This window comes from Peromyscus eremicus, chromosome 1 (assembly GCF_949786415.1).
Source record: "Peromyscus eremicus chromosome 1, PerEre_H2_v1, whole genome shotgun sequence".
Lineage (NCBI taxonomy): Eukaryota > Metazoa > Chordata > Mammalia > Rodentia > Cricetidae > Peromyscus > Peromyscus eremicus.
The window spans coordinates 194,654,819-194,680,645 of record NC_081416.1 but is presented as its reverse complement, the minus strand read 5'-3'; the positions used below and the strand labels follow the sequence as shown (position 1 = coordinate 194,680,645).

The 25,827-nt window shown below is 48.7% G+C and overlaps 2 protein-coding genes across 3 annotated transcripts in view; both read left to right on the top strand.

Annotated features, from left to right (window-relative positions):
- The first annotated feature begins 11,436 nt into the window (after positions 1 to 11,436).
- LOC131894820 (zinc finger protein 324A-like) lies at positions 11,437 to 17,697 on the top strand. 2 transcript variants are annotated; one of them, XM_059245125.1, is made up of 4 exons: positions 11,437 to 12,039; positions 14,266 to 14,392; positions 14,854 to 14,970; positions 15,827 to 17,697. In XM_059245125.1, the coding sequence occupies exons 1-4, from the start codon at positions 11,956 to 11,958 to the stop codon at positions 17,221 to 17,223; spliced, it is 1,725 nt and encodes a 574-aa protein (XP_059101108.1). In that variant the 5' UTR covers positions 11,437 to 11,955; the 3' UTR covers positions 17,224 to 17,697. The 2 variants fall into 2 exon arrangements, with proteins under 2 accessions (XP_059101108.1, XP_059101099.1); XM_059245116.1 differs by having other exon boundaries at positions 14,266 to 14,434.
- A 7,381-nt stretch (positions 17,698 to 25,078) lies between these two features.
- Znf446 (zinc finger protein 446) overlaps positions 25,079 to 25,827 on the top strand; it is a 3,966-nt gene continuing 3,217 nt past the window's right edge. Inside the window, exons 1-2 of the mRNA XM_059245287.1 lie at positions 25,079 to 25,457; positions 25,530 to 25,731. Coding sequence (XP_059101270.1) covers positions 25,119 to 25,457; positions 25,530 to 25,731 — 541 coding nt within the window. The 5' untranslated portion in view covers positions 25,079 to 25,118. The remainder of the gene's footprint in view (positions 25,458 to 25,529; positions 25,732 to 25,827) is intronic.

Sequence of the window (25,827 nt, the reverse complement as noted above, 5' to 3'; positions counted from 1 at the left end):
CAGAGGACAAGCTTATATGTTGTTGGGGGGTTGGGGCGCTTTTCAGGATGGAGATTTCCACGGTGGAGATTGGTGGAATTTCAAGTCCAGAGCTTGGGCTTTTTACTATGTAGGAAGGGGCAAGGGCTGGCCGTTAGGGCAGTTAGAGTGTTCTGTGGTGGAACCCCGCCACTGGAAGTCCTCAGGGGAGGGGGCCTGGCTACTTCAAGCCTTGAGGGGCTTACACCTTCCCCTGAAGTTGCTCCTCCCATCCTCTGACTCTGTGGCATGTACCACAGCTCAGTTAACTGGTCCTCAACTGCCACAATTAGCCATCTACTCTCCTAACCTAAAGATGCCCCCCCCCCCCCCCCCCCCGCTCCCCGCCGCCCTTTAAAGTTTATTATTTATGCCGGGCGGTGGTGGCGCACGGCCTTTAATACCAGCACTCGGGAGGCAGAGCCAGGCGGATCTCTGTGAGTTTGAGGCCAGCCTGGGCTACCAAGTGAGTTCCAGGAGAGGAGCAAAGCTACACAGAGAAAACTTGTCTCGAAAACCAAAAAAAAAAAAAAAGTGTATTATTTATGTATCTGTGGAGGTCTATGTATATACAAGAATGTTGGTGTGTGCCTGTAATCACAGGACTGGGAAGGTGGAAGTAAGAGAATCAAGAGTTCCAGGTCAGACTTGGCCACATTGGGAGCTGGATAACAGCCTGTGTTGCTTAAAATACTGTCCAAAAAAAGAAAAAAAGAAAAAGAAAGAAAAAAAAAAAGAAGAAAAAAGAATAGATGATTGTAGCTTTGTTGGACCTGTGAGTTTGGAGGTGGGAGAAATAAAAATTTGCATCTGTTGTTAAACTAGCCAGATTATATGATGTGGAAATAAGGAGGAGATAACGAGGAATGGAGTCTGTCCTCAGTAACTAGAAGGCAGAAGTTACATAGAATCCTTATGGGTCTCCCCTCCTTCCTAACGTTCACGCCAAGCATAGATCTTGGGCAGCAGAGGGAGCTTGGAACAAAAGATCACGCATCTAGGGTGCTTCAATCCAACCATGGCCCTCACTACCTTTGAGAGTTCTTCAGACTGCCACTCTACCTTGCCTCCCTCTCCTCCGACATAACAGATCTTGAACACTCTAGCTCAGCCTCGATTTCAAGCAATTGCATAAACCGTCCTATGCATCCAATAGCTCTCCGTACTTCACTGTTTTCCGGTAGTGGGAAACCCTCCACGCACATAACGCACAGTGAGGATTTGGGGAATGTGAATCTAGGGATCCAGCAGCAAGGCAAGACAGCGAAAAGAGGGAGAGGTAAGTCCATAGACACCCTTTCCAGGTCGGGGCCGTGAACGACGAGTCTGGGAGGTGTGAAAGCGGGCCTCGGGGCACCCCCCTGGCTCACTTGCGCCCCAGTCCTTCGGCGGCCTCGCTGCCATAGCAACCCGGGCATGCCTTGAGGGCCTCAGCAGCACCCTCACTTTACCGAGAGAGGTGACCGTGAGCTGATCGTCACGATCGGGCACTCAAGGCCCCTGGCACCACCTTCAGGAGCCTACTAAACGCAAGAACAGCGCTCCACGACCACAAGGGCAGCATGCCGCTAGTCCAGCAAAGTAAAACGTCTGCCAGGCCGTGGCAGGAAGTCACGCCTCCGCCGCACACATGGCCGGAAGCAGCTCTCATCTTTAATGCGATGGGCTCAGTCTACCAATCCTCACAGCCTTCTGGTAAATGTAGTTTCAACCCGGCGTCCGGCAGGCGAGGAGCAAGCTTTGTGTTCTCCATGGCAACGCCCAGGCTGCAATGCAGAGGGCGTTGGAAAATGGAGTCCCGAAATAAAACATGGCATGGATGTGGATTAACTTTCATTTAGGGTTTTCCTTTAGAGAAAACAGCAAGCGTCCAGTGCCCTGAGCTCCTTTGTTTAAATGACATGGAGTGAGTGCCCTTCTAATTCAGCGGATTCTGACCCAAAGTCTTTAGCATCATTGAAGAACTTGCTAGTAATTCAATTTCACGGGCAGGCTCCTCCGACACTGAGTCTGCCTTGGCTTGAGCATCCAGGCCTGGATGAGACTCCGGGAGATTCTGAGCTCACGTAGAAGCTCCTGCAATTTGTAGTTTGGTGATGAACTTTGGTTATTACAAAGTGGTGTATGTGTATTAAGATGTATACAGAGGTGCACATACCCTTGGAGGCCAGAATAGGACGTTTGGTGTCCTTTCAGCTCTGTTTCCTTAAGACCGGGTCTCTCACTGAACCTGAAATTCACCAAATTCACTAGGCTGGTTGGTCAATGAAGTCCGAGATTCTCCATCTCCACCCGCCCATACTCGTACTGCACCCAAGTGCTGTAGTTACAGACATGTGTAGCCATGCTTGGCTTTTATAAATGGGTGATGGAGACTTGTTTGTTTTAGACAGAGTCTTACTATATAGCCGTGGCTGTCCTGGTACTGACTTTGTAGACCAAGATGTACTGACTTTGTAGACCAAGATAGCCTAGAACTCAAAGAGATCTGCCTGATTGACTCCTGAGTACTGAGATTAAAGGAATGAGCCACTATGCCTGAAAAAAAAATTAAAATTATATTTACTTGTGTGTGCCTGCCATGGTATTGATGTGGAGGTCAAAGGACAACTCACAGGAGCCAGTCCCTGGTACTGAACTCAGATCGCTGAGCTTGGTAGCAATCTCACCAGCGAGGGTGCCGGGGTTTTGGTGTTTGTTTATTGATACAGGGTTTCTCTGTGTAACAGCCCTAGCTGTCCTGGAACTCACTCTGTAGACCAGGCTGGCCTCGAACTCACAGAGATCCACCTGCCTCTGCCTCCTGAGTGCTGGGATTAAAGGCATGCGCCATCACCGCCCTGCTGGTGCGAGCATTTGAACTCAGGTCTGCATGCTTACCCATCAAGTGCTCTTCCCCACAGAGCCATCTTCTTAGTCTTACCACTGTTCTTTTGAGAGGTGACATGGCAGGGTGTTGTTTATGCCACTGCGATGCCCCTCATGGCTGGTGGCCACCCGCTGTGGCCATTGCGGAGGAGGAGTGTGCTGATTGAAAGAATCATAGCCATGGTTACCTTTTTAGAGCTTTATTGGGGGGGGGGGGGAGAGGGGGACCGAAGGGAGGAAGGAATGGGAAGGAGACAGCACGCACAGAGGGCCCACCCGCTTTTTAGGCTGGGAAGCCATCGAAGGCTGATGATGTAATTAAGGACCAAATCCTTACACAGGGAAGGAGCTTCAGGAAATACGGAAGACAGCATACTAGACCTGTAACTGAGAGAAGAAGAAAAGAAAACAGAAAAGTTACACCCTTCAGGCAGACCCTGCAGACCCAGTGGTAGCTTGTAGAGATCACCTCTCTTAGCTTGCCGGCTTGCCTCCCTCCCTCCTTCCTCCTTCCTTCCTTCCTTCCTTCCTTCCTTCCTTCCTTCCTTCCTTCCTTCCTTCCTTCCTTCCTTATCTACCACTGAGATACACCCCCAGCCCTCTATACTTCTTATTTTGAGACAAGCTCTCACTAGGTTGCCTAGCCTGGCCTTGAACTCACTACACAGACCAGACTGTGAATTTGTAACCCTCTTGCCTCAGTCTCCCGAATAGCTAGGGCTACAGGCTTGCACCATCAGGCCTGCTTCTACTATTTTGTTGTGGTTGTGTTAAACCTGAAAATTTCAAGGATAAAGACCAAATCCATGATTATCTAATTAAAACAAGCTTTATTTTATAGGTGCACCTGAGACTGGCCAGCCGGCTGTCTCACCCTAAGTCAGGATTTTAGCAAGCGGCCCCAGATGTGAGGAAGGCAAGGCTTTTATGGCTGGGGGTGGGGGATGATTAAGGGGCTTCCAAATGGGGAATTTGACCAGAGAAATAGGTAGTTACAGGACCAGAACATAAGCATAACAAGTTAATCATAACCACCTCCTGATGTTGGGAGCATAGCATGAAAGTCCTTGCACCCACAGATCTCCAGGGAAACCTGGAATGTTAAGCACACAGGATTGTCTTTCTAATGGGAAAGGTGGAAAACCTGTTCTTCCACCCAGAAAGCTGAGAATTGAAGGATTAACAGCCTGGTGAACTGCATTATCTATTGGGCCAAGTCATATCAAGCTTTCACAACCAAGACCAAAAGTGGCTAGTAATCCAAATGACCTTAATAGCCAGAGGCTCCCCCAAGCCCTCACAACTAAGACCAGAGGTGGCTAACAGCCCAAATGACTTCTATACTATCTGTGTGACTGAGACCAGGCCAGACCCTTAGGCCCTTAAGGCCCTTCCTTCTTGAAAGAAATGACATGTATCCTGAGTTGAGTTTCAGTGTAATTACACTTCCTTGTGCAATGGAGATTTTATTTTACACACTGCACTGGGCTTAAATACATTGAGAATAAACTGCCTGTTGTTAGACTCCTGGAAGTCTGATCCAGGTTGATGAAGTCAATCTGCACTGGGCTTTCATTCTTATCTCTCCTCTGGATCGATTTTCTGTATGACATATGCAGGGACCCCCTCATCCTGAAACAAAGACATGATTGCCATTCCTGGAACAAGCAATACAGAACCTTTGTAGTTAAAATTACAGGTGGTGCATAGCACAATCCTTGAAAAACAGAGGTTTAGCCAGTGGTGGTAGCACATGCCTTTAATCCCAGCGATTGGGAGGCAGAGGCAGGTGGATCTCTGAGTTCCAGGCCAGCCTGGTCTACACAGTGAGTTCCAGAACAGCCAAGGGCTGCACAAAGAAACCCTGTCTCCAAAAACAAGACAAACAAAAAGCCCCAAAGAAACAGAGGTTTAATTATAAAAAGGAATGAACCTAGTTTTTCTTTACTATAAGATGGCTTTTAAGCCTAAAATGGAGGCAGGCTGGTTCTTCAGCTGTTGTGTTTTTATTTTTATTTATTTATTTATTTATTTATTTATTTATTTATTTATTTATTTATTTTTTAAATTTATTTATTTAACAGCATGTATGACTGCAGGCCAGAAGAGGGCACCAGATCTCATTATAGATGGTTGTCAGCCACCATGTGGTTGCTGGGAATTGAACTCAGGACCTCTAGAAGAGCAGTCAGTGCTCTTAACCTCTGAGCTATCTCTCCAGCCCGTGTTTTTATTTTTTAAACATTGAATTTTTATTTGTGTGTTTGACATGTGCCTGCATGAGTTTATGTGCATTACATACGTACAGGCTCCTTTGGAAGCTAGAGGGTGTTGGATCCCTTGACACTGGAATTATAGGCAGTGGGGAGAAGCCTGATGTGAGTGCTATGAACCAAACCTGGGTCCTCTGCAAGGTCAGTGTCAAGCCGTCTTTCCAGCTCCTTGTTTTGTTTTTTGAGACAGGGTCATACTATTTAGCCCTGGTTGGCCTGGAAATATTTCATAGACCAGGCTGGCCTTGAACTCACAGAGATCAGCCCCCCTCTGGAGTATTAGGATTAAAAGCTTATAACACTACAACCAGCCTTTTCTTTCCTTAAAGAAAATATTTTATTACATTTATTCATTTTGTGTGGGAATGGGTGTGGGTACCTATATGCTATGGCACTGTGTAGAAATTAGAGGACAACTTGTGGGAATCAGTTCTCTTCTTCTACCTGGGGATGAAACTCAGGTTCTCAGGCTTGGTGGCAGTGCCTTTACTTACTGAGACATCTCACTGGTCACTTTCTTCTTTTGGAGACAGGGTCCCGTGTATCTCAGGATGCTTTTGAACTCACTGTCAAAATGACTTTGAATTGATTGTCCTTAGTCTTGCTCCAAAGTACTGAGATTACAAGCATTTGCTACCACACTTGGTTTCTTTTTCCTCTCTCTCTCCTTCTCTCTCTCTCTCCTTTTTTCTCTCTCTCTTTGTGTGTGTGTCTCTCTCTCTTTGTTGGCAGACTATCTATGTGTCATGTCAATCAGCTCTGTCCCACCAGCTGGCTTCCAAATAACCACACAGAGACTTATTAATTATACATGCCCAGTCAATAGCTTAGGCTTGTTACTAACTCTTACATATTAACCCATGCCAGGCGGCGGTGGCACACTCCTTTAATCCTAGCACTCAGGAGGCACAGCCAGGAAGATCTCTGTGAGTTCGAGGCCAGCCTGGTCTACAGAGTGAGATCCAGGACAGGCACCAAAACAACAAGGAGAAACCCTGTCTCAAACCCCCCCCAAAAAAATAATAAAAATACATATTAACCCATATTTCTTATCTATACTCTACCACATGGCAGAACCTTTTTTTCAGCACAGCAAGTTCATCTCCTGCTTTCTCTTCATCTGGCTTCAACTCCGCTCCTCTTCTTCCCAGCATTCTCCCAGTTTGGCTCTCCCATCTAACCTCTTCCTGCCTAGGTATTGGCCGGTGGCCAGTCAGCTCTTTATTAACAATGAGAACACATGTCTTTCACATTGTACAAAAAGATTATTCCACAACCTCTCTCTCTCTCTCTCTCTCTCTCTCTCTCTTTCTCCCCACCCCCGTGTGTGTATGAGACAGACAGACAGACAGACAGACTCACTGTATAGTCTAGGCTGGTCTCAAATTTGTGACAGTTCTCCTGGTGCAGTCTTCTGAGTTCTGGAATTAGTGTCTCTTGTAGCCCAGGCTGCTCTCAAATTCATGATATTGCCACAGCTGCCCTTGAACTCCTGACCTTTCTGCCTCTAACTCCTAAATACTGGAATTTCAGGTGCCAACACATCCAGCTCTCGACCCATGTTGTTTGAGAACTTACTGTATGTTGGGCACTGCACCAGCCCACTTTTTTTTTTTAATTATATATACAGTATTCTGCCTGAGTGTATGCTTGCAGGCCAGAAGAGGGCACTAAATCTCATTATGATGGTTGTGAGCCACCATGTTGTTGCTGGGAATTGAATTCAGGACCTCTATAAGGGCAGCCAGTGCTCTTAACCTCTGAGCCATCTCCAGCCCACTCTTGAGCAGAAGACCCAAGGATCCTTCTGTTGTGGAATATTAGTTTAAAATGTGTTACATTCACTTATGCTGTGGAATATTTGTTTAATGATGCAAAGATCTGTTGCATTCTTTGTTTTTTTTTTTTGAAATTTAGAACAACTTTATTGAAATACAATTCACATGCCATAAATTTACCCTTTTAAAGCTTTACTTCAGTGGTTTTTCAGTACGTCGCAGAGGTTTGCCATCATCTCTATTTTTAGAACATTTTCATCATCCTATTAAGAATCTCCTTTCTCATTAAGCACTTATTCCCATTTTTTCATGATACCCTCCTTAACTATCCCTTAGCCCCAGGCTAAGCACATATGAATCAGTTAATGTATACTCCAGTGTATATCAGTGCTTCATTCCTTTTTTTCCCCCTATGATCAGCTTGATACAGTATAAATTCTTTTTTTTTTTTTTTACATTTGTTTCACAGGATATTTTTCAATATTTATTTTTTGTTTTTTGAAAATAGGTTCTCATTGTATAGCCTGGGATAACCTCAGATATACAGTCTTCCTGCCTCAGCCTGTCAAGATTTAGGATGTAAGCTTAGCTGTTTTTGTTTTTTGTTTTTTGTTTTTTTCTTTCCAGTTTTTATAAAAATCTTTTCAGCAGGTTGAGGCAGGTTGATAACTTGAGTCCATTCAGGAGCTCAAGACTAGGCTGGTCAACAAACAATAGCAAGATCCTATGTCTAGAATATGGGTGTTTGGCCTGCATGTTCTGTGCACCACATGTTTGTAGAGCTCTCGGAAGGCAGAGGGGTGATGGATCCTGTTGAACTGGAGTCAGCTGCCATGTGGGTGCTGAGGAACCAAATCCAGGTCCTCTGGAAGAGCATTCAGTGTTCTTAACCCCTGAGCCATCTCTCCAGCCCTGAGTATTCTATTGTTTAAGCTAGATTCTATTTATTCACATTTTTGAAACAAGGTTTCTTTAGGTTGTGTAGGCTGTTTCTAGAGCAACTGAGACTGCTAATGCCCACAGCCACACCTGGCTCAGTATTTTAAGTATAGAGCTTAGTAAGTCTCAACAAATACATATTTCAATTTGAATAGCCACAATCAAAGTATAGAATATTTTCATCATTCCCCAAAGTTTTATTTTGTCATTTTTAAATCTTCTCTTTCTGCTTTCTGCTAGCAGTCCCATGTAATCTTTATTTTGCTTTTTACTCTGGGTTGATCTTTTTTTGTGTGTGTGCATCATTAAGCAAATATTCCACAGCATAAATGAATGTAACACACCGTAAAATAATATTCCACAATACCTTAGCTTTGTCAGTCTGTTTCCAAGTCCCCTGCTCTGCTCTGCTGTTGTAACTGGTTTTCTGCCTGCACCAAGGCTCTGTAGCATAGTATGAGGTTAGGTTCTGTGATACTCCCAGCAGAGTTCTTTCTCCATGAGATTACATTGACTATTCAAGATCATATCTGGTTCCATGTGAATACTCCTGTTGTTTTTTCTAGATCTGTGAAGTAAGATATCTGAATTTTTTCCACTTTTTAAATTTATTTTTCTATTATCAGCTTGATACAGTATAAATTCTTATCCTAATTGTGAGATGTTTCATTGAGGCTTGCCCAGTAATTGAGTAAAACTAAAACTTATTATAAGCCACAGTCATCCTAGGGTCACCTCTGCTATGTGGCCTCCCTGGTTCTGTGGGTTGCAGTCTGATTGTTCTTTGCTTTATATCTAGAATCCACTTATGAGTGAGTACATACCATGTTTGTCCTTCTGGGTTTGGGTTACCTCACTCAGGATGATTTTTTCTAGTTCCATCCATTTGCCTGCAAATTTCATGCTGTCATTGTTTTTCTCTGCTGAGTAGTACTCCATTGTGTATATGTACTACATTTTCTTAATCCATTCTTCAGTTGAGGGGCATCTAGGTTGTTTCCAGGTTCTGGCTATTACAAATAGTGCTCTGTTGCATTCTTTTATGTTGCATTTGTTTAACTCTGTAAAGCTGTGTTATCTTGCCTGACTAAAATACCTGATTGGTCTAATAAAGAGCTGATCGGCCAATAGCTAGGTGAGGCTGGCATGCAGAGAGAACAAATAGGAGAACAAAGATAGGAGGAGCAAGAAAAGGAGAAGGAGAGGAGGATGCCAGGGGCCAGCCACTCAGCCACCCAGCCAGCCATGGAGAAAGAAAGAAAGAAAGAAAGAAAGAAAGAAAGAAAGAAAGAAAGAAAGAAAGAAAGAAAGAAAGACAGACAGACATATAGAATAAAGAAAGGTAAAAAGCCTAGAAGCAAAATATAGTTAAAGAGAAACAGGATAATTTAAGTTAAAAAACAATTAATGCGAGCGCTCAGGAGGCAGAGGCAGGCGGATCTCCGTGAGTTCGAGGCCAGCCTGGGCTACAGAGTGAGATCCAGGACAGGCACCAAAACTACACAGAGAAATCCTGTCTCAGAAGAAAGAAAGGAAGGAAGGAAGGAAGGAAGAAAAGAAACCAAGCTAAGGCCAGGCATTCATAAGTAAGAATAAGCTCCCCATTTGGGAGCTGGGTGATGGGCCCCCCAAAAGTAAAACATACAAACAAAAAACCCAACTATGCCCTTCTTTCTTTTGAGAGACCGGCATATGTAGAATTAAGGAACTCAACACAAGGGAAATAGGAATTCTAAAACAAGATTCATCGGGTGGTACAATACAGAGAAAACCCTTTACCGTCCTTCAACAACAGGGTCAGTCTGCGCTGAGACTGCCCAACCTTTCCAAAATCACAAACACTTAGACTGATCCCGAGGGAATGAAGAATCAATATTGTGACGTGTGGGAAAAGGTGAGGACTAGGTAGCCTTAGGACAAGCAGCCTAAATGTAAAAAAATAACAGTTGATCTCTGCAAGGGTCTGAAAATAAGGAATGGCAAAATTGGCCTCGACTCTTTTTTTTTTCTTTTAACTTTATTCTTTTTTTTGGGGGGGGGGTTCGAGACAAGGTTTCTCAGTATAGCTTTGCGCCTTTCCTGGAACTCACTTGGTAGCCCAGGCTGGCCTCGAATTCACAGAGATCCGCCTGGCTCTGCCTCCCTGAGTGCTGGGACTAAAGGCATGTGCCACCACCCCCAGCTCATGACATTTAAAAAAAAAGATTTATTTTATTTGTGTGCTCTATCTGCATGTACAACTTTATGCCAGAAGAGGGCACCAGATCTCATTAGAGTTGGTTGTGAGCCACCATGTGGTTACTGGGAATTTGAACTCAGGACCTCTGGGAGAGCAGCCAGAGCTCTTAACCGTGCTCCAGCCCTTATTGTGACTTTTTTTTTTTTTTTTTTTTCCAAGACAAGGTTTTTCTGTGTAGTTTTGGTGCCTGTCCTGGATCTCGCTCTTTTAGACCAGACTGGCCTCGAACTCACAGGGATCCGCCTGGCACGGCCTCCCGAGTGCTGGTATTAAAGGCGTGTGCCACCACTTCCCGGCTTCATTATGGCATTTTTATATGTACTTTTTCTTACTGAATCTCTGTCCTTACTCCTATGCCCTGTTGACCTTGACTCTTTACAAGACGCGAGCAGGGAGCTGCAAAGAGAGGTCAAAACCCAACCATGTCCTCTGGGGCCAGACAGCAGAAAATTGGCAGAGCTGGGCTTTGGGGGTGTTATTTCATTATATGGCTCTCACTGGAGTGGAAGTTACTATGTAGTCTAGGCTGGCCTCGAATTTAACAGCGATCCTCCTGCCTTTGCTTTCTGAGTATTAAAAGAGTGCCTCCATGCCGGGCTCAGATTGAGTCTTAAGTTCGGATCAGGTCTAAAGTTACTGTGCTCTCCCCTCGACCCCCCCTCCCCCCGCCCCCGCCACACCCTTTAAATTTTTTATTTTTCTTTCATGTGCATTATGAGGCTGTCGGATCTTCTGGAACTGGAGTTAAAGGCAGTTATGAGCTGCTATGTGAATGCTGGGTGTTGGGAATTGAACCCAAGTCCTCTGGAAGAACATTGCTCTTAACCATCTCTCTAGCATGAGCGCGCGCGCGCGCGCGCACACACACACACACACACACACACACTCACCGCACCTTTTTTGTTTTGCTTTTTTTTTTTTTTTAAGTTTGTTTGTTCAAGACAGGGTTTCTCTCTGTGTAACAGCCCTGGTTTTCCTGGTACTCGATTTGTAGATCATGCTGGCCTTGAACTCACAGAGATCCGTCTGCCTCTGCATCCCGAGTGCTGAGACTAAAGGTGTGAGCTACCACACCGGCTGCTGCTCTGATTCTCAAGGCGCGGTTCCTGTTATGTTTTCTCTTTTGTGCGCCTGGTTAGTGTCGCCTGCCTCCGGAAACCGCGAAGTTCCCACTTGTGCATCTCTAGTTATTTGGTCTAGGGCCGCCTACCGGGCGCGGGAACCTACCCAGGGGAGCCTGTTGATGCTCAGGCCTGTCGAAACGTGACGGTGGTCGTCGATTTCTCTTTCCAGCACTCCGCCAGGACTAGGGGAGTTGGGAGAAGGATGCTTGGCCGTGTCCATGGTTACTGGGAAGGCATCGCCTGTCATTCAGGCAAGCCAGCAGGAACTACGTTTACCCAAGCATCGGCAGTGTGCACTGGCCAACACGAGCCAGGGAGGCGGGGCTTCCGGCGGTCTAGGTTGTCAGTTTGCAGACCGGCTTCGGGCCACACGGGTGATCCTGATTGGTGCGTGAGGGACCGGGCCGACTCTGCACTCTCCAAGAGGTTCTGGGGACCCAAGACTAGGGCAAGTGAGGACGGTACTCGCAGCTGCCCGCTTCGGGCCGTGGCTCTGCACAGGTCTGCTCTGTAAGCCGGTGGCCCCTCCTCCGAGCCTCAGTTTCCCCCGTTGACTCGTAGGCGACGGTTGAGACCGTTAGGGCCGTTCCTGGAGCCACGTACTCTCCATCCCCCAGCTGCAGCCCATCAGCAGTCCTCTGGACGTACAGCGCCCTCGTCTGACCGGGAAACTGAGGCCCCGGCGGGCTGCGCGAGGCCGTGGGCGGGGACGGGCTATGCCCGGGTCTCCGGCCCATCGTGCCCCGCCCCCACTGCAGATTCGGACCGCGGCGACCTGGCCACTGACAGATACCTCGCCGGTGAGTGTAGGAATCCTACCATGTCCTGGCTTGCCCTCTTGCTGTGTTGTGGGGAGGTCAGGGTCAGCAGTTGTTTCCAACACCATAATCCAGGTCAGTGAGGGTGGCCGGTGTGGAAGCCTCACTTGGGATAGCCAAGAGGGTAAGGGCTGGAAGAAAGTTAAAGGGAAGAACCCAGACGTGCAAAAGCAACCGTGAGACTTTTATAGTTTGAAGGCAGTTGTCTCTTCTTTTGAGGCTGTCCAGAAGTTAGATACATAACCAAGAATGGTCTTGAATTTCTGGTCCTCCTGCCTCCACTTCCCGAGTACTGGATTTGTGGGCATACACCACCACACCCAGTTTTTACCTTACTGGGGATGGAACTCGAGGCCTTGTGCATACCATGCAAATACTACAAACTGAGCTATGTTCCCAGCCTGGAACTTAGCAATTTAGATGTGGAATGAACAAGGAAGGGAGGACGTGTATGATTGAAATTATCAGGCAGAGGAGATGGGACTTTGTCCCAAAGGCATTGGAAGACACGGAGTGCTTTAAACATAGCCTGGACAGTTTCCCAGTTAGGGTTTTTAAAAAGATTTTTAATTTCTAATTATGTGCATTTGTGTGTGGGTATATGCACATGACTGTCAGTTCCCCTGGAGCTGAGTTTCAGGCACTTGTGAGCCATCTAATGTGGATGCTGGGAGCTGAATTCATGTCCTCTGGGAAAGCAGCAGACACTCTTAACCACTGAGCCATCTCTCTGGCCATAGTTTTCTGTTTTGTTTTGTTTTGTTTTAAGACAGTCTCACTATGTAGATCTAGCTGGTCTGTAACTTGATATGTAGACCAGGCTGGCCCTGAACTCACAGAGATCCACTTGCCTCTGCCTCCTAAATGTTGGGATTAACCACCGCATCCAGCCCCTCAGTTAGGATTTTAAAAGCATCTTTTTCTGATTGTAGGACAGACATGGAGGAGGCATCATTATGCAGAACAAAGTCCATGGGAATGATGGTGGGCCCTGGACCAGATTGGTAATGGTAGTGGTTAAAGTGGCTTAACTATGGGTAGATATGCTGAAGTGTCAGGTTTATAGAACCAGTGTTATAAGTAAAGGACTCTCTTGTCAGCTTAAGCATCTGGGAGGCTGGAACGACTGTAGATGTGGAGAAACCCAGGAGTGTGTGTTGTCCCAGAGTGAACTGGTTTGGTGAGCCTGAAGTGATAGATGTCCAGTTAACTGATCCTGGTGTCTTGAGTCAAGACCTGAGAACTGAAGGGGCATAGTTTCACAGGCTTGATCGGGGTGGTCACTCAGGACTTGAGAGCGATGAAAAAAGGCAAGCCTGAGCCGGCGGCGGTGGCTTTTGCCCTTTAACTGCCTCCATTCATTCATAAGTTTTCTCTATGAAGAGAGCAAGCACACACATGCACAGAACACTACAAAGACGACACATGCCGGGCAGTGGTGGCGCACACCTTTAATCCCAGCACTCGGGAGGCAGAGCCAGGCGGATCTCTGTGACTTCGAGGCCAGCCTGGTCTGCAGAGTGAGATCCAGGATAGGCACCAAAACAACACGGAGAAACCCTGTCTCCAAAAACAAAAACAAACAAACAACAAACAAAAAAAGGCAAGCCTGTGGCTATTGAGGGAAAGAATCCAGCAGGTGGCTGAGCAAGAGGAGGAGTAGATAAGAGCAGGAAGGAAATGAAACACTGGTATGGAAGAAGGTTGACCTCCTGTATGTCTACCAGATTGATGAGGCCACTCCTACCCTACCCCCATAGAAGTGACTGGGATTCTTCATTTATGTTTATTCCAAAGAGCCAACTTTGTATGTGTCTGCGTTGTATTGGTTTTGGCTTCTTCGTGCAGCCCTGGCTGTCCTGGAACTGGACTCTATAGACCAGGCTGGCCTCAAACTCACAGAGCTCTGCCTGCCTCCACCTCCCAAGTGCTGAGATTAAAGGTGTGCACCGCCATTACTCAGCTATTGTGTGTGTGTTTTGAGAGAGGCTCTCTCTACATAGCCCCTGGCTGTCCTGGAACTCACTATGTAGACTAAGCTGGTCTTGAACTCACAGAGCTACACCTGCCTCTGCCTCCTGAGCCAGTACTACAGGGAAGGAAGATAAGTGTCTAAGAAGTATTAAGGAGAGATAGCCATAGGACAAGGAGCTGGTTCCTGCCTCACACAGCCATAGCATAGACACTATCTTATTCTTGCTGTTATAGGGCCTGATGGCCTTTGAGGACGTGGCTGTGTACTTCTCCCAGGAGGAGTGGACGTTCCTGGATGCAGCTCAGAGGGCCCTGTACCGCCATGTAATGCTGGAAAACTTCGCACTTGTAGACTCCATAGGTAAAGCCCTGAATCCTCCATTGGAAGCAAAGCTGGGACCAGGTACGGCAGCCAGCTGAGGTTACCAGTTTTGGGGGCCATTACAACTGTCCCCTCTCTCCCTAGCTGTCTATGAGTGGGGCCCTCTATCCATGGACCATGTGAGGAAGGGTAGGGCCCTGAACACATGCAGTCTGATAAGTTCAACCATTTCCTGTATCCCTGAGGTGCTGGCTGGCTACATTCTTCTGTGCCTGGGTTCTAGTCCCGTCATTTGGAGCTGCTGACCCAGTGGTTCCTTATGGAAACCCTTAAGCTGGCCCTGTGAGCCTCCTGTGTGGTATGACCTTTTGGGTACATAGATTACATGGTTGATATCCATGATATCCCTCGTCCTGCTCTCTGTTGAGGCTGAACTGTCCTGAGCTGGGGCTGACCTCACATGCTCCTCCTCCCTGTCTCTCTGTCTCGTGTGATCACAGGACTCTCTGTCTCCCGGCCTCGTGTGATCATCCAGCTCCAGCGTGGTGAGGAACCCTGGGTTCCCAATAGGACAAATACAGGCCCAGGCAGGCGCCCCCACAGAAGACCCAGCATTGGTGAGTTGGGCTCCACCTAGGATGAACTCAGGGCCGACTTGGTATCATAATCACCTTCCTTTCCTGGCTCCAACCTAGCTCTCTTCCCTTTCTGAATCCTTTACTCATCCTGTGGCCCTTCCTGCCCTTAGAGAAAAACCTTGAAGGGCGGGCTGGAGAGATGGCTCAGAGATTAAGAGCACCGACTGCTCTTCCAGAGGTCCTGAGTTCAATTCCCAGCATCCACATGGTGGCTGACAACCATCTGTAATGAGATCTGGTGCCCTCTTCTGTATACATAATAAATAAACAAATCTTAAAAAAAAAAAAAAAAAAAAAACAAAAAACCTTGAAGGGCACAGGTGCTGCGTCCATGCGGGAAATGACTCCTTCGAGGCCCTCCCTCGCCTGGCTTCCCTTTCCACATCGAGCTGTCACATTTGTAGGGTCACTCCTCCTTCCCAACTGTTGTTTGAACACGTCTGGTCGGGCTGTTCCTGTCCCTGCACACACGCATCAGCCAGGATACTGCTGTGCAGTGTGGGGATGCCAGGGAAAAGCAGTCAGCAAACAGATTGATAAGTAGTTCGTAGACTCAAGAGATGAGCACAAGGAGAAGCAGGCTAGGGAGCTCGTGCTGAGAGAAAGTCCCCCAGGACAGCCAGTGCAGAGTCTCCACCGTGGCGGTCATTGCCGCCAGGAGGGCCAAGAGCTGTTAGCTCTTCTCTATCAACTTCTTCCAGGGCCAGCCTACGCCTGTTTTCTCCCTACTCTTTTACACTCACTTCATAGAGTCCCCTGACTGCCCAGGCACTCTGCTGTGGTCATTTCCTGGCCAGCCAGATAACCCAGATAACTATCTTTCCTCTGCCTTCAGGATCCAGTTACTATGCAAGGGACAGACACGTGTCTAGAGATGCAGCACTTCCAGGGGCTACCTGTGACGGTCCTGATGGGATACCTGCTGGTGCCTGCCCTGATGCAAAAATCCTGGAGAGACACCAGAGTGCCTCCCCGTCTCTGCAGAGAAAACCTACAGGGGTCTCTGTGATCTACTGGGAGCAGCTACTGCTAGGTTCCGGCAGCAATGAGGCAACTGTGAGCCTGCGATTGACCTCCCCAGGGGAGGTTCCTGAAGATAGTTCATCCAGAGTGAAGGCTTTCTCTGACCTCTTGGCCCCAGGGAAGCAGTCACAGGTAACCGGGCGGCAAAAGCCAGAGATGCAGCTAACTCCTGGGAGAGTCTTCCAAAGCATCCCAGACCTCCATGAGGGACGTGGAATTAGTGGGGCTTGGCACGAATCTCAGATAGACCCCAGTGTTCCAGAGCCCCCAATATGGGACGAACTGGGCGAGGCCCTCCAGGCTGGCCCAGGTCTTCTCTCCGGGGACAAACCTTTTGAATGCAGGGCATGCAACAAAGTGTTCGTGAAGAGCTCAGACCTCCTCAAGCACCTGCGCACCCACACGGGAGAACGGCCATATGAGTGCTCCCAGTGTGGCAAGGCCTTTAGCCAGACGTCACACCTGACTCAGCACCAGCGCATCCACAGTGGGGAGACGCCCTATGCATGCATGGTGTGTAGCAAGGCCTTCCGACACAGCTCCTCGCTGGTGCGCCATCAGCGCATCCACACGGCCGAGAAGTCCTTCCACTGCAGCGAGTGTGGCAAGGCCTTCAGCCACGGCTCCAACCTCAGCCAGCACCGCAAGATCCACGCAGGAGGGCGGCCCTATGCCTGTGCTCAGTGTGGTCGCCGCTTCTGTCGCAACTCGCATCTCATCCAGCATGAGCGCACGCACACCGGGGAGAAGCCCTATGCCTGCTCCCTCTGCGGCGCAGCCTTCAGTCAGGGCTCCTCACTCTTCAAGCACCAGCGTGTGCACACCGGAGAGAAGCCTTTCTCATGCCCACAGTGTGGCCGTGCCTTCAGCCACAGCTCCAACCTCACACAACATCAGCTGCTGCACACTGGCGAACGGCCTTTCCGCTGCGGGGACTGTGGCAAGGCATTTGCCAAGGGCGCAGTGCTGCTCAGCCACCGGCGCATCCACACGGGTGAGAAGCCCTTCGTGTGCACGCAGTGTGGCCGTGCCTTCCGTGAGCGCCCTGCCCTCTTCCATCACCAGAGGATCCACACTGGAGAGAAAGCCCTTCGGAGGCCCAGGGGTGGCATGCATTCCCAAGCCAGGTCTCTAGGGGCATCCTTAGATGGTACACCTCCCAAGGCCACCTTAGGCCCAGCAGTGGTCCCAAAGCTAACTGAGACCTGAGGTCACAGCAGTGCCCTTCCCTGCTTTCTCTGAATCCCTTTCACTCCCTGTTGAAGAGCCTGTGTCCTCAGCAAATCCACCGAGAAGCCCTGTTATGTGAACCAGGTATGAGGAAGACTTGCCAGTCAGTGCCATTTACATATGACAAGATCTGCTGTTCAGCCACCATTCACACCTATACCCTGAAAGAAGCCATTCTGGAGAGGCATCGGAAGTATGCATGTACCCCCTGGGACTGGTGGAGCAGACAAGGACTGCCTTCAGAATCAGTGGGTATCCCATAGACATTATCTTCATGTTGATGTCACTTCAGCTTTTCCTGACTGTGGAAACAGGAAAGGAGCAGGCAGTAGGTAGAGATGGCGGAAAGACTCTGGCTACACCCAAACTAACAGCTGGAGAGACACCCCCAGGGTTCAGGGCATTCAGTTTCCTTGGTGCCAACCTCAGGCAAATAAATGGTTTGTTTCTGAACCTCAGCTTTCTCCTCTGGGAAAACGAAGAGGGAAGGAGATTTGGGCCAATGGAGGGGAGTATTAAAAAATATTCTAGGGCTAGAGAGATGGCTCAGAGGTTAAGAGCAGTGGCTGCTCTTCCAGAGGTCCTGAGTTCAATTCCCAGCAACCACATGGTGGCTCACAACCATCAATAGTGAGATCTGGTGCCCTCTTCTGAAACACAGGCACACAGTATACAAAATTAATTAATTAATTAATTAATCTTTAAAAAAATGTTCTAGCAACTGGATGTAGTAACATATGCCTTTAAACCCAATACTAGGGAGGCAGAGGCAGACAGGTCTCTGTGGTCTGCCTGGTCTACATAGTGAGTTTCAGGCCCCAACCAGAACTACATAGTGAGACCCTGTCTAAAAATATAAATAAGCCGGGCGGTGGTGGCACATGCCTTTAATCCCAGCACTTGGGAGGCAGAGGCAGGTGAATCTCTGTGAATTTGAGGCCAGCCTGGTCTACAGAGCGAGATCCAGGACAGACTCCAAAAGCTACACAGAGAAACCCTGTCTCAAAAAACCAACCAACCAAACAAATAAATAGAGCTCTAACAGAATCCAAATAAAGTCCAAGTAGACTGACTCCCTGACAGACATGCTAGGTACTGTAGAGTAAGCGGGTTTGTGGGTCTTGTATTCGGCAGCTCTACTTCAGATGAGAAAACTGAGGAGCACAGAGAGGTAGTGTGGCCTAGAGGACACTACAGAACCAGGACTGAACTTAGATGGACTTCTGCAGTCTCCGACCACAATCCCTTCCCTCTACTCTACCATGCTTGAAGGGCTGGCATAACCCACTAGTAGGAAGTAGAGACCTGTAGGGAAGATATGGCTCTCAGCACTGTAAGACAGATCAAGGATGCTGATTCCTCCTCAGCATTTATTCCCATTCTCATCCAAGCCTGTCATCAACCATTACCAAAGCCCATGCTATATGAGCCTTTACATTGTTGTACCTGTTTTGAGAAACCCCAGAGACCACCAAGGAGACGGTTTCTGATGCAAGCACATAAGGGTCCTTTTATTCGGGTTCAACCTTGGCCACCGCACAGCAGATGGAAGGAAATATGACGGCGGCCGTGGGCCCAGGTGTAGAGAGGTTTTTTGTTTGTTTTTTGGTTTGGTTTGGTTTTTCGAGACAGGGTTTCTCTGTGTAGCTTTGCGCCTTTCCTGGATCTCACTCTGTAGACCAGGCTGGCCTCAAACAAAGATCCACCTGCCTCTGCCTCCCGGGTTCTGGGATTAAAGGCGTGCGCCACCACCGCCCGGCTGAGAGTTTTTATAGGGAAAAACCACAAGCTGGGAATTGGCAACTTGGGCTTGGGTAGAAGGGGTATGGGGCAAGGTGATTTTTTGAAACTCTTGGTCTAGACTTTGGGCTCGAAACCACATTTGAAACTATTGGGTTAGACTTTTGGTGGGGGAACCACAACCCGCTGAACAGGATTATCTGGGCTGCTCAGCAGGATTATCTAAATATCTTCAAGGGCCATAAAAACCGCAGACAGGATGTCTGCAGGAGGATACTGCTCTGCATCTGTTTGAGTTGTCATGGCACATTCCTGAGGTCCTTTCTGGAACTGAATACATACAGCAGGTGGTCTGAGATGGTGGCCCTTTCCCTGAGAAAGTCTGTAAAGTCAAGCCTAGACCTTCACAACATCTGAAGTGGCGGTACAAACTTTAGAGGGCTGCTTATTTTTGCTGGGCTTAGCCATCATGTACCTCCCTGTTGTCGTTGTCCCCACCGTGGTCAGAAGGTAAAGAGCTGAGCAGGAAGGACTGGACATTTCCTATGACTTCTGGACCGCCCTTGCCAGTATAATGACCCAGAATGGTGAGGACAGATGAGTGAGATGCAGTTTGCTTCTTGTAGCCTGCATTAGACCGGGTCCCATTTGGACCTGATGCAACACCAACAGGGAAATGGAGGCGTGGTGGCATGCACCTTAATCCCAGCACGCAGGACCAGAGGAAGGCAGAGATACGCAGAGAAACCCTGTATCAAGAAATTAAAACAAAGAACTAGGCTTGGAAAAAAAAAACAAAACAAAGAACTAGGCTTGATGATACATGCCTGGAAGCCCCACCTCTGGAGTTCAAGGATAGTTTGAGGCCCTATCTTAAGAAGAAAATTAGTCAGGTGTGGTGGCGCATGCCTTTGATCCAAGCACTCTGGAGGCAGAGGAAGATGGATCTCTCAGTTCAAGGCCAGCCTGGTCTACAGAGTGAGATCCAGGACAACCTCAGCTACAGAGAGAAACCTGTCTTGAAAAACAAACAAACAAAAAAAGAGTTGAGATACCCTGACATTTTTAACAGCTGTATGAACAGTAATACTTGTTTTTACCTTAAAACAATGCAGATAGCATTAAATGGATGTACACAGACACGCCACTGGAGTGTCAGCACAGAGATTTAGAGATTTGGCTTTAATCTGGGTTCTCAGAGGGGCCATAGTGTAGAGATAGAGCTTGTCTGCAGCCCAGTATAGGATGGGTTATCTACATCCCCCGGGTGGCCACAGGTGGGTGGGGGAAGCCAGGAGACCTGGGCAGAGTGGGACGGCCCCAGAGCAGCAGTTCTGTTGAAAGATGAGCCTTTGTGGATCAGACCGTGGGAGGGAAAAGAGTGGGAAGACCAAGGCAGTGCTGTGATGGCGCCTGCTATTGAGGCTGAGTGTGTGTCCAGTTGACTCCAGCCCCGTGGGAACTCCAGGGTCACGACCTAAAGAACCTTGCCGGTATGGTGGTGCATACCTGCAACCCAGCACTTGGGAGGCTGAGACAGGAGGATTTGGAGTTAAAAGATCAGACTTGACTGCACATCAAGTTTGAGGCCAGTGTGAGGCTACTAAGACAGTTTGGGAAAAAAAAAAAAAAAGGAAAAGGTCAGATGTGTTGATTAATACCTTTAATCGCACTCAAGAGACAGACAAGCAGTTCTACATAGCAAGGTCCAGAGCAGTTGAGGCTACATAGTGAGACCTTGTCTCAGAAAGACAACCCCCCCACAGAAAAACCCACAACCCATCTTGAAGCTATCCTCTATACTTAAGACACATGTGTCCCACCCATTTGCCAATGGGATCAGATACATCTTCCACTAAACCGCATGAGTTCATGCAAGGAGGGGTGTTGTGCAGGACCTCGCTGCCCCAAACCCTGTAAAGGCAAGTTCTCTGGGCTAGGCCTCCTAATACTCAGCAGGCCTACTCAGCTCCTCTTGGATGGAGCTGTGTAATGCCAGGAGGGCTCAGAACTGAAGCTATATGTTGAGCAGACGAGTTCCCCAACAGTCACAGGAAACCTGAAGCCCATGTCCTGAGCCTTCCTGCCCCCCCACCCCCAGACTGGGATCAATACCATCTTCTCTTCCTCACCAGCCTCCTCTGCTTGTGTCCCTACTGCCCTTTAGTTCTACCCTTCTTGAATTTACATCTTCCAGTACCCAGAACTGTTCTGTGCTCCTATGTCTGGTCTTCCCGGGCAACTGTGGCTATATTGGTTGACCCCTCTTAACAAGCTGTGACTGTAAAAGTGTCCTGGGGCTTTCTAAGTCAAAATGTTAAACGAGCTAAGTTTGGTAGCACTCGCCTGAATTTTCAGCACTGGGAAAAACTGAAGCTGGAAGACAGAGAGTTAGAGCCCAAACTAGGATTTAGAAAAAATGTCTCAAAAAAAGTGGGGGGGGCCGGGCGGTGGTGGCGCACGCCTTTAATCCCAGCACTCGGGAGGCAGAGCCAGGCGGATCTCTGTGAGTTCGAGGCCAGCCTGGACTACCAAGTGAGTCCCAGGAAAGGCGCAAAACTACACAGAGAAACCCTGTCTCAAAAAAAAAAAAAAAAAAAAAAAAAAAACCAAAAAAAACAAAAAAAAAAAAAAAAAGTGGGGGGGAGTTATAAAGGAAGGAAGAAAGGAAGGGAGGGAGGGAGGAAGGAAGGAAGAAAGGAAGGGAGGGAGGGAGGGGGGAGGGAGGGAGGGAGGGAGGAAGGAAGGAAGGAAGAAAGAAAAAGAAAGGAAAGGAAGGGAGGGAAGAAGGAAGAAAGAGAGAGAGAGAAAGAAAGAAAGAAAGAAAGAAAGAAAGAAAGAAAGAAAGGGAAAGGAAAGGAAAGGAAGGAAGGAAGGAAGGAAGGAAGGAAGGAGGGGAAAAGAGAAAATCCACAGGGAGGTAGTGTTGCATATCTTTAACCCCAGCACTCTGGAGACAGAGGCAAGTGGATCTCTGTGAGTCTGAAGACATCCTGATCTACAGAGCTAGTTCTAGAACAGCCAAGGCTGCACAAAGAAAGCACATCTCGAAAAATCAAAGAGAAAAGAAAACAAGCACCCCAACAACCAAACACATGCACCACTCTTAGCTCACATAGGTCTACTGGTAACAATGGGGGAAACGGAATAACAGTGGCACCTAGAAGCCAGGAGTAGATGAGTCATCCCTTCTTCAAGGGAAACCAAATACTGAGCTGACATGGAGCCTGTCTCATGGTTTTCCTGGGCAGACATAAACCTACACTCCCCAATTAGGGAGAGAGAAAACACAAAGGAGTCCTAAGTCCCGCTTGGCAAATAAGTTTATTGGGGTTACAAGAACACGGGTGACTGAAGAGTCCCAATCAGTTTTTTACCTTAAAATTCAGCCCCCTCCCCCCACTGAGACAGGGTTTCTCTGACAACAGCTTTGGCTGTCCTGGAACTCACTTTGTAGACCAGGCTGGACTCGAATTCACAGAGATCCACCTGCCTCTGCCTCCCTAGTGCTGGGATTAAAGGCGTGCATCACCACCGCCTGGCTAAAATTCAGCATTTTCAGCATTTCTAAGACCGCACACAGTTGGGCAAGAAGGACTGGTGACCGAAATGTCTCCCCACCCCAAGAGAAAATGTCACCACCCCAGTTTCATAGACCATTTGCTGTATAATTTCTATTTCATTACCCTAAGGGCAAGGTCATTAGGTCACCATAAGCCCTCTGCTTTAAGATGGCCGAGAGGCCAACCTGGTGAACTTAGATTCTGCCTCAAAAAAAAAATTTTTTTTTCATGGTTACATTGATCAACCTAATATAACCACAGTAATTAAGGGAGTTGGGGCTAGCTCAATGGTTGTTTACCTGGTAAATATTCAGCTCTAGATTTAAAGCCCTGGGGGAACAGGTCTACCCCGCAGCACAGTGAAGGCTTGGGAGCCAGCTAACCAGGGAGGGGAACCCTAGAACAAAGGTGCTTCCCGGGCAGAGCTCCCTGGGAAGCCCCTTAAAGCCCAGCCTCTCCCCACTGGGTGGGTGTGAGAGTTGTCCAGAGACTCTGTGAAAGACCTCACCTCAAGATAGTTCAGCTGGTAAACCGAGTTGACAAACTCAACCCACATAACTGCTCAGGAGTTTCAGAACTGCTTCTCTCCGCCAGCAGCTGGCAGCCAAGGGGGAGGGGGGTGGGGTGGGGGGAGGGCGGGTGTCCCAGGAATCAGAAGAAACCAGAATACACAGATCCAGTTTAGGATTGAATGATTATATCAAGGTTCACACTCTGGGTATGTGGAAACAAAACTCACACCATCTGCAACTAAATTTGAAAGCCATTAACTGCTGCGTGTGGTGGCCCACGTCTTTAATCTCAGCAGTCGGGAGGCAGAGGCTTGCAAATTTCTGAGTGAGTTCCAGGCCAGCCGGGGACTTTTTTTTTTTTTTTTTTTTTACCTTGTTCCCCCCAAACAAACAAATAAATAAAACCACTAACTTTATTTTTATAAAGCCCTTTTCCCAAAAAGCTTTGGAAAAAAATAAACATATGTCACCTTGTCTAACTGCAGCCTCCAAATTAAAGGTTGAGTGCATCTCATAATCTCAGACAGAAACCTCCATCCTCATTTGCAGTACTGTTATCTAAAGACTGTTAATGAGGGGGTAATCACATGGTTACCTCCTCAGGACGCTTGCCCACCCATGGGCCTACTGCCCCCACAATACCAAGGGAGCTTAACCGGGTGTTAACAGAGGGAATATTGGGTCTTCCTCGCCCAACATTGCCTCCCACTGGGATCGTCTGGAACCGCCACCTAGTCCTCTTGGGCGGTAGGGCGACGCTAACAAGTGTTGCTTTGGGAACAGCAAAAGGGAGTAGGTTGTGCACTAGCTGTTACCTAGGAGACACATGGAACGATGATACCTTCTGTAATAAGCGTCAGCTCTAATTGGTCAGGACACCTCACCACCCAATAGAAACCAGGTCCGCTGTGCACATGCGCTAGGACGCTAGCCTGCAGTCCGGGTCCGCAGTGGGTGAGTCCTTCGGCTGGGGTGCAAAGGGAGATCGGCTGTCAGGTCAGAAGAGGGAACCCCTGGAACTCTGCGGCACCGGGCTCAAGGAGAGGAACGAAGCACTTCGCGCGCGAGAAACCCTGGAAACGCGCTGTCGTCCTTGCTGAGGATCACGGGAGACGTAGTCCGAGAGGAGGGGGCCGTGTCTGTGGGGCAGGTGCAGGATTGGCCAGACCGGTAGGGTAACGCGCAAGGCGGGGCGTTCTGTGAGTGGCGGTGGGACGCGCGGTGTCACTTTCCGGAAGTGCTCCGAGCTCCTGAGGCGCCCCGAGGCGTCAGAGGTGAGCTCACTCCTGGTTGGGCTGGGCGAGCTCCAAGAGCGCCCCCAAGCCTTCGAACCCAGAACGCTGGGCCCCTTCCTCCTGAAAGACCCTCCCCTTTCCTGTGTCAGAAACCAACACCCTCAACTCTAAGGTTCTCCTTGACAAGACAGGTGCCCCAGGAGAGCCGGTTTCAATCCAGAACCTAAGGATTGGGACGCAAGTTCCGTTTTACGACTCCACACAACACAGGGCTGTTTGGTTTGGCTTTTGCTTGCTGAAGCAGTGTGTGCATCAACAGTTATGCTGTGGTCAGCGAGCACTGTCACCACACCCATATAGGCCCCTGGGAGCACACCCAGGTTTTCAGCTCTGCCCCAGGTGATGTACTCGAATCCCAGAGCCAACTCTTCAGACAACACAACCCGATCTGCCTTCTGCCTAAAGCCTCAGGGCTCCAGGTCACCCTGTGCCCTCCTGATCCTTTGTCTGCTGGGGGAACCACCTTCAATTCCCAGTAGTCCTCTGTTGCACCCAATGTTTGAACCAGCCATTTGCAGTTTCCTAGAAGGTCCTTGGACACCTTCCACCCAGGCATTTATCATTAAGGCATCCTCCAAGTCTCAGCTGCTATGAGCTTGCATGGTCAACCTCCCATGACCTTACTTGAAGTGCTTGTGGCCTCAGGGTTCACTTTCCTGGCTTCTGGGAGGGGTCTGGTGGGTGCCTTTGGCCTTAGATGACACTGATTCCTCCTTTTCTGTAGGTCCCTCTTGTCAGCTCCAAAAAGACCCTTCAAAACAAGAATGCCATCTCTGGGCCCCCCACACCTATCCCTCAGGGACTCCAAGACCACCACTGAGGAGCCTGAGGCTGCGCGACTCAGATTCCGGGGTTTCTGCTATGAGGAGGTAGAGGGGCCCCAAGAGGCGCTGTCCCGGCTTCGAGAGTTGTGTCACCAATGGCTGCAGCCTGAGTCACGCTCCAAAGAGCAGATGATAGAGTTGCTGGTTTTGGAGCAGTTCCTTGGGGTGTTGCCCCCCGAGATCCAGGCCTGGGTTCAAGGGCAGCGACCAGGAAGCCCTGAGGAGGCTGCAGCCCTGGTAGAGGGGCTGCAACATGATCCTGGGCAGCTGCTGGGCTGGGTGAGTGTAATGACATTAGCCTTTTAGGGGGACAGATTGAAGGTAGAGCTCCTGTGACATGCTTCTCTTCAGATCACAGCCCACATCCTGAAGCCAAAGATGCTTCTTACAGAAGCAAAGACAAAGGAGTCTTCAGGGAGCCACCACGCCGCAGTAGCAATGGAGTCCTCCAAGGCAGGTCCAGCAGAGGCACCACAGGATGCTGGGATAGACAGATCTACCCAGATCGATTGCAGTGTGAAGGAGGAAGCCAGTGCTGATGGACAGGAGATGGGTGAGGGGATGCAACATCAGAATTTCAAAGCCCTGGGTGTGTTGGGGGGTGGGGTATCCTAGGAGAGATTGTACCAGGGCTGAGACTCCTGAAATA

What these genes read in the sequence shown, in the direction of transcription:
- LOC131894820 (XM_059245116.1), top strand. Translation starts at nt 11,956, where the DNA reads ATGCCCGGGTCTCCGGCCCATCGTGCCCCGCCCCCACTGCAGATTCGG. An exon ending in GGAAGCAAAGCTGGGACCAG is followed by an intron (nt 14,435 to 14,853) that starts GTACGGCAGCCA and finishes GTGTGATCACAG; the next exon opens with GACTCTCTGTCTCCCGGCCT. An exon ending in CCACAGAAGACCCAGCATTG is followed by an intron (nt 14,971 to 15,826) that starts GTGAGTTGGGCT and finishes CTCTGCCTTCAG; the next exon opens with GATCCAGTTACTATGCAAGG.